Source organism: Salmo salar, chromosome 09 (genome assembly GCF_965601325.2).
Source record: "Salmo salar chromosome 09, fSalSal1, whole genome shotgun sequence".
NCBI lineage: Eukaryota > Metazoa > Chordata > Actinopteri > Salmoniformes > Salmonidae > Salmo > Salmo salar.
In genome coordinates, this window is record NC_138299.1 from 50,693,282 (window position 1) to 50,707,142 (window position 13,861).

Sequence of the window (13,861 nt, forward strand, 5' to 3'; positions counted from 1 at the left end):
AGATGGAGACAGATATAAATATATAGCCAGCTATAGTATACTGGGAGTCACTGGAGAGAGATGAAGATATAAATATATAGCCAGCTATAGTATACTGGGAGTCACTGGAGAGAGATGAAGATATAAATATATAGCCAGCTATAGTATACTGGGAGTCACTGGACAGAGAGATAGAGACAGATATATATATATGTATAGGCAGCTATAGTATACTGGGAGTCACTGGACAGAGAGATGGAGATATAAATATATAGACAGCTATAGTATACTGGGGGTCACTGGACAGAGAGATGGAGATATAAATATATAGACAGCTATAGTATACTGGGAGTCACTGGACAGAGAGATGGAGATATAAATATATAGCCAGCTATAGTATACTGGGGGTCACTGGACAGAGAGATAGAGACAGATATAAATATATAGCCAGCTATAGTATACTGGGAGTCACTGGACAGAGAGATGGAGATATAAATATATAGCCAGCTATAGTATACTGGGAGTCACTGGACAGAGAGATGGAGACAGATATAAATATATGACCAGCTATAGTATACTGGGGGTCACTGGACAGAGAGATAGAGACATATATAAATATATAGCCAGCTATAGTATACTGGGAGTCACTGGAGAGAGATGAAGATATAAATATATAGCCAGCTATAGTATACTGGGAGTCACTGGACAGAGAGATAGAGACAGATATATATATATAGCCAGCTATAGTATACTGGGAGTCACTGGACAGAGAGATGGAGATATAAATATATAGACAGCTATAGTATACTGGGGGTCACTGGACAGAGACATGGAGATATAAATATATAGACAGCTATAGTATACTGGGAGTCACTGGACAGAGAGATGGAGATATAAATATATAGCCAGCTATAGTATACTGGGAGTCACTGGACAGAGAGATGGAGACAGATATAAATATATAGCCAGCTATAGTATACTGGGGGTCACTGGACAGAGAGATGGAGACAGATATAAATATATAGACAGCTATAGTATACTGGGAGTCACTGGACAGAGAGATAGAGACAGATATAAATATATAGCCAGCTATAGTATACTGGGAGTCACTGGACAGAGAGATGGAGACAGATATAAATATATAGCCAGCTATAGTATACTGGGGGTCACTGGACAGAGAGATAGAGACAGATATAAATATATAGCCAGCTATAGTATACTGGGAGTCACTGGACAGAGAGATGGAGATATAAATATATAGCCAACTATAGTATACTGGGAGTCACTGGACAGAGAGATGGAGATATAAATATATAGCCAGCTATAGTATACTAGGAGTCACTGGACAGAGAGATGGAGATATAAATATATAGCCAGCTATAGTATACTGGGAGTCACTGGACAGAGAGATGGAGATATAAATATATAGCCAGCTATAGTATACTGGGGGTCACTGGACAGAGAGATAGAGACAGATATAAATATATAGCCAGCTATAGTATACTGGGAGTCACTGGACAGAGAGATGGAGATATAAATATATAGCCAGCTATAGTATACTGGGAGTCACTGGACAGAGAGATAGAGACAGATATAAATATATGACCAGCTATAGTATACTGGGGGTCACTGGACAGAGAGATAGAGACATATATAAATATATAGCCAGCTATAGTATACTGGGAGTCACTGGACAGAGAGATGGAGATATAAATATATAGCCAGCTATAGTATACTGGGAGTCACTGGACAGAGAGATGGAGATATAAATATATAGCCAGCTATAGTATACTGGGAGTCACTGGACAGAGAGATGGAGACAGATAAATATATAGCCAGCTATAGTATACTGGGGGTCACTGGACAGAGAGATGGAGATATAAATATATAGCCAGCTATAGTATACTGGGAGTCACTGGACAGAGAGATGGAGATATAAATATATAGCCAGCTATAGTATACTGGGAGTCACTGGACAGAGAGATGGAGACAGATATAAATATATAGCCAGCTATAGTATACTGGAAGTCACTGGACAGAGAGATGGAGACAGATATAAATATATAGCCAGCTATAGTATACTGGGAGTCACTGGACAGAGAGATGGAGACAGATATAAATATATAGCCAGCTATAGTATACTGGGAGTCACTGGACAGAGAGATGGAGATATAAATATATAGCCAGCTATAGTATACTGGGAGTCACTGGACAGAGAGATGGAGATATAAATATATAGCCAACTATAGTATACTGGGAGTCACTGGACAGAGAGATGGAGACAGATATAAATATATAGCCAGCTATAGTATACTGGGAGTCACTGGACAGAGAGATAGAGACAGATATAAATATATAGACAGCTATAGTATACTGGGAGTCACTGGACAGAGAGATAGAGACAGATATAAATATATAGGCAGCTATAGTATACTGGGAGTCACTGGACAGAGAGATGGAGACAGATATAAATATATAGCCAGCTATAGTATACTGGGAGTCACTGGACAGAGAGATGGAGACAGATATAAATATATAGCCAGCTATAGTATACTGGGGGTCACTGGACAGAGAGATAGAGACAGATATAAATATATAGGCAGCTATAGTATACTGGGAGTCACTGGACAGAGAGATGGAGACAGATATAAATATATAGACAGCTATAGTATACTGGGAGTCACTGGACAGAGAGATAGAGATATAAATATATAGCCAGCTATAGTATACTGGGAGTCACTGGACAGAAAGATAGAGACATATAAATATATAGCCAGCTATAGTATACTGGGAGTCACTGGACAGAGAGATAGAGATATAAATATATAGCCAGCTATAGTATACTGGGAGTCACTGGACAGAGAGATAGAGACAGATATAAATATATACAGCTATAGTATACTGGGGGTCACTGGACAGAGAGATAGAGACAGATATAAATATATAGCCAGCTATAGTATACTGGGAGTCACTGGACAGAGAGATGGAGACAGATATAAATATATAGACAGCTATAGTATACTGGGGGTCACTGGACAGAGAGATGGAGACAGATATAAATATATAGCCAGCTATAGTATACTGGGGGTCACTGGACAGAGAGATAGAGACAGATATAAATATATAGCCAGCTATAGTATACTGGGAGTCACTGGACAGAGAGATGGAGACAGATATAAATATATAGCCAGCTATAGTATACTGGGAGTCACTGGACAGAGAGATGGAGATATAAATATATAGCCAGCTATCGTATACTGGGGGTCACTGGACAGAGAGATGGAGATATAAATATATAGCCAGCTATAGTATACTGGGAGTCACTGGACAGAGAGATGGAGATATAAATATATAGCCAGCTATAGTATACTGGAAGTCACTGGACAGAGAGATGGAGACAGATATAAATATATAGCCAGCTATAGTATACTGGGAGTCACTGGACAGAGAGATGGAGACAGATATAAATATATAGCCAGCTATAGTATACTGGGAGTCACTGGACAGAGAGATGGAGATATAAATATATAGCCAGCTATAGTATACTGGGGGTCACTGGACAGAGAGATGGAGATATAAATATATAGCCAGCTATAGTATACTGGGAGTCACTGGACAGAGAGATGGAGATATAAATATATAGCCAGCTATAGTATACTGGGAGTCACTGGACAGAGAGATGGAGACAGATATAAATATATAGCCAGCTATAGTATACTGGGAGTCACTGGACAGAGAGATAGAGACAGATATAAATATATAGACAGCTATAGTATACTGGGAGTCACTGGACAGAGAGATAGAGACAGATATAAATATATAGGCAGCTATAGTATACTGGGAGTCACTGGACAGAGAGATGGAGACAGATATAAATATATAGCCAGCTATAGTATACTGGGAGTCACTGGACAGAGAGATTTAGATATAAATATATAGCCAGCTATAGTATACTGGGAGTCACTGGACAGAGAGATGGAGATATAAATATATAGCCAGCTATAGTATACTGGGAGTCACTGGACAGAGAGATGGAGATATAAATATATAGACAGCTATAGTATACTGGGAGTCACTGGACAGAGAGATGGAGACAGATATATATATATATATAGACAGCTATAGTATACTGGGAGTCACTGGACAGAGAGAAGGAGATATAAATATATAGCCAGCTATAGTATACTGGGAGTCACTGGACAGAGAGATGGAGATATAAATATATAGCCAGCTATAGTATACTGGGGGTCACTGGACAGAGAGATAGAGACAGATATAAATATATAGGCAGCTATAGTATACTGGGGGTCACTGGACAGAGAGATGGAGACAGATATAAATATATAGCCAGCTATAGTATACTGGGAGTCACTGGACAGAGAGATGGAGACAGATATAAATATATAGCCAGCTATAGTATACTGGGAGTCACTGGACAGAGAGATTTAGATATAAATATATAGCCAGCTATAGTATACTGGGAGTCACTGGACAGAGAGATGGAGATATAAATATATAGCCAGCTATAGTATACTGGGAGTCACTGGACAGAGAGATGGAGATATAAATATATAGCCAGCTATAGTATACTGGGGGTCACTGGACAGAGAGATAGAGACAGATATAAATATATAGGCAGCTATAGTATACTGGGAGTCACTGGACAGAGAGATGGAGACAGATATAAATATATAGACAGCTATAGTATACCGGGAGTCACTGGACAGAGAGATAGAGATATAAATATATAGCCAGCTATAGTATACTGGGAGTCACTGGACAGAAAGATAGAGACATATAAATATATAGCCAGCTATAGTATACTGGGAGTCACTGGACAGAGAGATAGAGATATAAATATATAGCCAGCTATAGTATACTGGGAGTCACTGGACAGAGAGATAGAGACAGATATAAATATATAGACAGCTATAGTATACTGGGGGTCACTGGACAGAGAGATAGAGACAGATATAAATATATAGCCAGCTATAGTATACTGGGAGTCACTGGACAGAGAGATGGAGACAGATATAAATATATAGACAGCTATAGTATACTGGGGGTCACTGGACAGAGAGATGGAGACAGATATAAATATATAGCCAGCTATAGTATACTGGGGGTCACTGGACAGAGAGATAGAGACAGATATAAATATATAGCCAGCTATAGTATACTGGGAGTCACTGGACAGAGAGATGGAGACAGATATAAATATATAGCCAGCTATAGTATACTGGGAGTCACTGGACAGAGAGATGGAGATATAAATATATAGCCAGCTATAGTATACTGGGGGTCACTGGACAGAGAGATGGAGACAGATATAAATATATAGACAGCTATAGTATACTGGGGGTCACTGGACAGAGAGATAGAGACAGATATAAATATATAGCCAGCTATAGTATACTGGGAGTCACTGGACAGAGAGATGGAGACAGATATAAATATATAGCCAGCTATAGTATACTGGGAGTCACTGGACAGAGAGATGGAGATATAAATATATAGCCAGCTATAGTATACTGGGGGTCACTGGACAGAGAGATGGAGACAGATATAAATATATAGACAGCTATAGTATACTGGGGGTCACTGGACAGAGAGATAGAGACAGATATAAATATATAGCCAGCTATAGTATACTGGGAGTCACTGGACAGAGAGATGGAGACAGATATAAATATATAGCCAGCTATAGTATACTGGGGGTCACTGGACAGAGATATGGAGACAGATATAAATATATAGCCAGCTATAGTATACTGGGGGTCACTGGACAGAGAGATAGAGACAGATATAAATATATAGGCAGCTATAGTATACTGGGAGTCACTGGACAGAGAGATGGAGATATAAATATATAGACAGCTATAGTATACTGGGAGTCACTGGACAGAGAGATGGAGATATAAATATATAGACAGCTATAGTATACTGGGAGTCACTGGACAGAGAGATGGAGACAGATATAAATATATAGACAGCTATAGTATACTGGGAGTCACTGGACAGAGAGATGGAGATATAAATATATAGACAGCTATAGTATACTGGGAGTCACTGGACAGAGAGATGGAGACAGATATAAATATATAGACAGCTATAGTATACTGGGGGTCACTGGACAGAGAGATGGAGATATAAATATATAGACAGCTATAGTATACTGGGAGTCACTGGACAGAGAGATGGAGACAGATATAAATATATAGACAGCTATAGTATACTGGGAGTCACTGGACAGAGAGATAGAGATATAAATATATAGCCAGCTATAGTATACTGGGGGTCACTGGACAGAGAGATGGAGATATAAATATATAGCCAGCTATAGTATACTGGGGGTCACTGGACAGAGAGATGGAGATATAAATATATAGACAGCTATAGTATACTGGGGGTCACTGGACAGAGAGATGGAGATATAAATATATAGCCAGCTATAGTATACTGGGAGTCACTGGACAGAGAGATGGAGACAGATATAAATATATAGCCAGCTATAGTATACTGGGAGTCACTGGACAGAGAGATGGAGATATAAATATATAGACAGCTATAGTATACTGGGAGTCACTGGACAGAGAGATGGAGATATAAATATATAGACAGCTATAGTATACTTGGAGTCACTGGACAGAGAGATGGAGATATAAATATATAGCCAGCTATAGTATACTGGGAGTCACTGGACAGAGAGATAGAGACAGATATAAATATATAGACAGCTATAGTATACTGGGGGTCACTGGACAGAGAGATAGAGACAGATATAAATATATAGCCAGCTATAGTATACTGGGAGTCACTGGACAGAGAGATGGAGACAGATATAAATATATAGCCAGCTATAGTATACTGGGAGTCACTGGACAGAGAGATGGAGATATAAATATATAGCCAGCTATAGTATACTGGGAGTCACTGGACAGAGAGATGGAGATATAAATATATAGCCAGCTATAGTATACTGGGGGTCACTGGACAGAGAGATGGAGACAGATATAAATATATAGACAGCTATAGTATACTGGGGGTCACTGGACAGAGAGATAGAGACAGATATAAATATATAGCCAGCTATAGTATACTGGGAGTCACTGGACAGAGAGATGGAGACAGATATAAATATATAGCCAGCTATAGTATACTGGGGGTCACTGGACAGAGATATGGAGACAGATATAAATATATAGCCAGCTATAGTATACTGGGGGTCACTGGACAGAGAGATAGAGACAGATATAAATATATAGGCAGCTATAGTATACTGGGAGTCACTGGACAGAGAGATGGAGACAGATATAAATATATAGACAGCTATAGTATACTGGGAGTCACTGGACAGAGAGATAGAGATATAAATATATAGCCAGCTATAGTATACTGGGGGTCACTGGACAGAGAGATGGAGATATAAATATATAGCCAGCTATAGTATACTGGGGGTCACTGGACAGAGAGATGGAGATATAAATATATAGACAGCTATAGTATACTGGGGGTCACTGGACAGAGAGATGGAGATATAAATATATAGCCAGCTATAGTATACTGGGAGTCACTGGACAGAGAGATGGAGACAGATATAAATATATAGCCAGCTATAGTATACTGGGAGTCACTGGACAGAGAGATGGAGATATAAATATATAGACAGCTATAGTATACTGGGAGTCACTGGACAGAGAGATGGAGATATAAATATATAGACAGCTATAGTATACTGGGAGTCACTGGACAGAGAGATGGAGATATAAATATATAGCCAGCTATAGTATACTGGGAGTCACTGGACAGAGAGATGGAGATATAAATATATAGCCAGCTATAGTATACTGGGAGTCACTGGACAGAGAGATAGAGACAGATATAAATATATAGACAGCTATAGTATACTGGGGGTCACTGGACAGAGAGATGGAGACAGATATAAATATATAGACAGCTATAGTATACTGGGGGTCACTGGACAGAGAGATGGAGATACAAATATATAGCCAGCTATATTATACTGGGAGTCACTGGACAGAGAGATGGAGACAGATATAAATATATAGACAGCTATAGTATACTGGGAGTCACTGGACAGAGAAATGGAGATTTACATATATAGCCAGCTATAGTATACTGGTAGTCACCTGACAGAGAGATGGAGATATAAATATATAGCCAGCTATAGTATACTGGGAGTCACTGGACAGAGAGATGGAGACAGATATAAATATATAGCCAGCTATAGTATACTGGGAGTCACTGGACAGAGAGATGGAGACAGATATAAATATATAGCCAGCTATAGTATACTGAGAGTCACTGGACAGAGAGATGGAGACAGATATAAATATATAGCCAGCTATAGTATACTGGGAGTCACTGGACAGAGAGATAGAGACAGATATAAATATATAGACAGCTATAGTATACTGGGAGTCACTGGACAGAGAGATGGAGATATAAATATATAGCCAGCTATAGTATACTGGGGGTCACTGGACAGAGAGATGGAGATATAAATATATAGCCAGCTATAGTATACTGGGGGTCACTGGACAGAGAGATGGAGACAGATATAAATATATAGCCAGCTATAGTATACTGGGAGTCACTGGACAGAGAGATGGAGACAGATATAAATATATAGCCAGCTATAGTATACTGGGAGTCACTGGACAGAGAGATAGAGACAGATATAAATATATAGACAGCTATAGTATACTGGGAGTCACTGGACAGAGAGATGGAGATATAAATATATAGCCAGCTATAGTATACTGGGAGTCACTGGACAGAGAGATAGAGACAGATATATATATATAGCCAGCTATAGTATACTGGGAGTCACTGGACAGAGAGATAGAGACAGATATAAATATATAGACAGCTATAGTATACTGGGAGTCACTGGACAGAGAGATGGAGACAGATATAAATATATAGCCAGCTATAGTATACTGGGAGTCACTGGACAGAGATGGAGACAGATATAAATATAAAGCCAGCTATAGTATACTGGGAGTCACTGGACAGAGAGATAGAGACAGATATAAATATATAGACAGCTATAGTATACTGGGAGTCACTGGACAGAGAGATGGAGATATAAATATATAGCCAGCTATAGTATACTGGGGGTCACTGGACAGAGAGATGGAGATATAAATATATAGCCAGCTATAGTATACTGGGGGTCACTGGACAGAGAGATGGAGACAGATATAAATATATAGCCAGCTATAGTATACTGGGAGTCACTGGACAGAGAGATGGAGACAGATATAAATATATAGCCAGCTATAGTATACTGGGAGTCACTGGACAGAGAGATAGAGACAGATATAAATATATAGACAGCTATAGTATACTGGGAGTCACTGGACAGAGAGATGGAGATATAAATATATAGCCAGCTATAGTATACTGGGGGTCACTGGACAGAGAGATGGAGATATAAATATATAGCCAGCTATAGTATACTGGGAGTCACTGGACAGAGAGATAGAGACAGATATATATATATAGCCAGCTATAGTATACTGGGGGTCACTGGACAGAGAGATGGAGATATAAATATATAGCCAGCTATAGTATACTGGGAGTCACTGGACAGAGAGATAGAGACAGATATATATATATATATATATAGCCAGCTATAGTATACTGGGGGTCTCACCCTGTGGGTGGTAGCAGGGCTGTGTGTTGCAGGTCTCCAATGTGAGGGGTTTAGGGACGACGTTACAGTGTTCCACTGGGTACAGGTTCCTCTCTCTGTCAGAACACATCACCTGGCGCTCACGCAGACCTGACTCACAACTCTTAGAGCACTGGAGACGGGAGAGGAGGAGGAGAAGAGGGAGGAGGAGGAGAGGGAGGAGGAGGAGAGGAGAGGAGAAGATGGAGGAGAGGAGACGGAGAGGAGGAGAGGGAGGAGGAGGAGGGGAAGAGAGGAGGAGGGGGGAAGAGAGGAGGAGAGGAATGATGTGAGTGGTTAAGCGTGCGTGTTTGTATGTGTGACCTTGAGAGTGTGTTAACTGTGTGTGTTTGTAACGTCTGTCTGTCAGTCTGTGCCACTCACCAGTCCCCAGTCTCCAACGTGCCAGCTCACGGGCAGTAGGCATGCGGGCATGGAGCAGGGCTGGGTGGCTACGGGGCGGAGTGAGGCGGAGCAGGACGTGTCTGCTAACTGGACTGATGCTTCTCCTACACACATCACCTCTCTGGACTGATCCCCTGTCCCACATGTTACTGAACACTGCAGAGTAACACACCACAGTTAGACTGAACACTGCAGAGAACCAGTCAGACTGAACACTGCAGAGAACCAGTCAGACTGAACACTGCAGAGAACCAGTCAGACTGAACACTGCAGAGAACCAGTCCAGTAAATTGACTGAGTTAAATTGGATTAGATTAGATTGGATTAGACTAGATCGGATTAAATTAGATTAGATTGGATTGGATTAAATTGGATTAGATTGGATTGGATCAAATTGGATTAGATTGGATTAAATTGGATTAGATTGGATTAGATTAAATTGGGTTAGATTGGATTGAATTAGATTAGATTGGATTAGATTGGATTAGATTAAATTGGGTTAGATTGGATTGGATTCAATTTGATTAGAGTCATCACTTATTGTCTGTTCTTCAAATAAATGTATGTGCTTTATGTACAGAAAATGCAAAGAGAGACATACAAACAATTCATGAATATGATAGTTTAAGGAATTCACTCCAACCATGGTGACAATTTACGTATGACTCTTTCATTAGTGAACCCCCGTCGCCCTGCTGCTCAGCTTCAGTACCTACCAAGCTCCAGGCAGAGGCTCTCCAGGAGGCACACTGCTGCATGTTACAGGCCTGCAGGGTAAGCGGGGCTAGAGTGTAGGCTGCACAGACTCCGTCCTCCACCACGCGGGGCCCTGATGCATCATGGGAGACACACTGCACGCTGCGCACCTGGGAACCACCGCCGCACGACACTGAGCACGCGTTCCACTCACCTGTTTTCCAGCTAACAGGAAGTAAAGAGAGACAGGAGTTAACGTTTTGATGTTACTTAGCCCTGAGACATGGCTGTAAACTCCTATGGCAGGGCGTCAAACTCAATTCATGGAGGGCTCAGCGTCACCTGGTTGTCTAGGTCTTCATTAATGAATTAGGAACTTCCTTCACCTGGTTGTCTAGGTCTTCATTAATGAGTTAGGAACTTCCTTCACCTGGTTGTCTAGGTCTTCATTAATGAGTTAGGAACTTCCTTCACCTGGTTGTCTATGTCTTCAATAATGAGTTAGGAACTTCGTTCACCTGGTTGTCTAGGTCTTCATTAATGAGTTAGGAACTTCCTTCACCTGGTTGTTTAGGTCTTCATTAATGAGTTAGGAACTTCGTTCACCTGGTTGTCTAGGTCTTCATTAATGAGTTAGGAACTTCCTTCACCTGGTTGTCTAGGTCTTCATTAATGAGTTAGGAACTTCCTTCACCTGGTTGTCTATGTCTTCAATAATGAGTTAGGAACTTCCTTCACCTGGTTGTCTATGTCTTCAATAATGAGTTAGGAACTTCGTTCACCTGGTTGTCTAGGTCTTCATTAATGAGTTAGGAACTTCCTTCACCTGGTTGTCTATGTCTTCAATAATGAGTTAGGAACTTCCTTCACCTGGTTGTCTATGTCTTCAATAATGAGTTAGGAACTTCCTTCACCTGGTTGTCTATGTCTTCAATAATGAGTTAGAAACTTCCTTCACCTGGTTGTCTATGTCTTCAATAATGAGTTAGGAACTTCCTTCACCTGGTTGTCTAGGTCTTCAATAATGAGTTAGGAACTTCCTTCACCTGGTTGTCTATGTCTTCAATAATGAGTTAGGAACTTCCTTCACCTGGTTGTCTATGTCTTCAATAATGAGTTAGGAACTTCCTTCACCTGGTTGTCTAGGTCTTCATTAATGAGTTAGGAACTTCCTTCACCTGGTTGTCTAGGTCTTCATTAATGAGTTAGGAACTTCCTTCACCTGGTTGTCTAGGTCTTCATTGGACACAAATGGAAAGGATAAAACAACAACCAGCAGCCACTCTGCCGTCCAGGAAGTGAGTTTGACAGCCCTGTCCAATGGCGTGTCTCTGAATGTACAAACATGTCTGAGGGTTAAAAGCTATTCTATTCTTGGTCAGACTCAGTACTGTAGCCACAAAACCCTCCACCCACAGCTACCCACGCACACTACAGTCCCAGGCCCCTCCACCCGCAGCTACCCACGCACACCACAGACCCAGGCCCCTCCACCCGCAGCTACCCACACCACAGACCCAAGCCCCTCCACCTGCAGCAACCCACACCACAGACCCAGGCCCCTCCACCCGCAGCTACCCACACCACAGACCCAGGCCCCTCCACCTGCAGCTACCCACACCACAGACCCAGGCCCCTCCACCTGCAGCTACCCACACACACCACAGACCCAGGCCCCTCCACCCACAGCTACCCACGCACACCACAGTCCCTCCACCCGCAGCTACCCACGCACACCACAGTCTTTCCACCCGCAGCTACCCACGCACACCACATACCCAGGCCCCTCCACCCGCAGCTACCCGCACCACAGACCCAGGCCCCTCCACCCACAGCTACCCACCCACAACTCCAGGCCCCTCCACCTGCAGCAACCCACACCACAGACCCAGGCCCCTCCACCCACAGCTACCCACCCACAACTCCAGGCCCCTCCACCTGCAGCAACCCACACCACAGACCCCTCCACCCACAGCTACCCACACACAACTCCAGGGTCCTCCACCCGCAGCTACCCACGCACACTACAGTCCCAGGCCACTCCACCCACAGCTACCCACACACAACTCCAGGGTCCTCCACCCGCAGCTACCCACGCACACCACAGACTCAGGCCCCTCCACCCACAGCTACCCACGCACACCACAGACCCAGGCCCTTCCACCTGCAGCTACCCACACCACAGACCCAGGCCCCTCCACCCACAGTTACCCACGCACACCACAGACCCAGGCCCCTCCACCCGCAGCTACCCACACCACAGACCCAGGCCACCCACCCGCAGCTACCCACACACACCACAGTCCCTGGCCCCCTCCACCCACAGCTACCCACACCACAGACCCAGGCTCCTCCACCTGCAGCAACCCACACCACAGTCCCTCCACCTGCAGCTACCCACACACACCACAGTCAGAAACTGATGCTACAAACCTCAAAGCAAGCAACTAACCAGGAGGGCTATTCCAGGTTATTTCCCCTCACTGGTTAGTCTAGACTTTAACACACCAAAGTCCACAAGCAGTGTTGAGTACACGTAAAACAGACATTTAGCTAACAGAGGTCTCCTGTGACTTAATATATACATAGCAAAATATTGCCCTTACACACTGGTGCCCTACTGGGGTTAATACTGATATATACACACACTAGTACTGTACTGGGGTTAATACTGATATATATACACACACTAGTACTGTACTGGGGTTAATACTGATATATACACACTGGTACTGGGTTAATACTGATATATATATACACTAGTACTGTACTGGGGTTAATAATGATATATATACACACTAGTACTGTACTGGGGTTAATACTGATATATATACACTAGTACTGTACTGGGGTTAATACTGATATATACACACACTAGTACTGTACTGGGGTTAATACTGATATATACACACACTAGTACTGTACTGGGGTTAATACTGATATATACACACTAGTACTGTACTGGGGTTAATACTGATATATATACACACTAGTACTGAACTGGGGTTAATACTGATATATACACACTGATATATACACACTAGTACTGTACTGGGGTTGATACTGATATATACACACTAG

General features: G+C 42.1%; 1 protein-coding gene across 2 annotated transcripts in view; it reads right to left on the reverse strand.

The window, feature by feature from the left end:
• The window catches only part of LOC106611425 (papilin), a 207,484-nt gene that overhangs the window by 109,841 nt on the left and 83,782 nt on the right, over positions 1-13,861 (reverse strand). For both annotated transcript variants that reach the window (XM_045723758.2, XM_045723759.2), the window contains 3 exons: positions 10,801-11,005; positions 10,064-10,240; positions 9,662-9,812 (listed from right to left, as the gene is read on the reverse strand). In XM_045723758.2, coding sequence (XP_045579714.1) covers positions 9,662-9,812; positions 10,064-10,240; positions 10,801-11,005 — 533 coding nt within the window. The remainder of the gene's footprint in view (positions 1-9,661; positions 9,813-10,063; positions 10,241-10,800; positions 11,006-13,861) is intronic.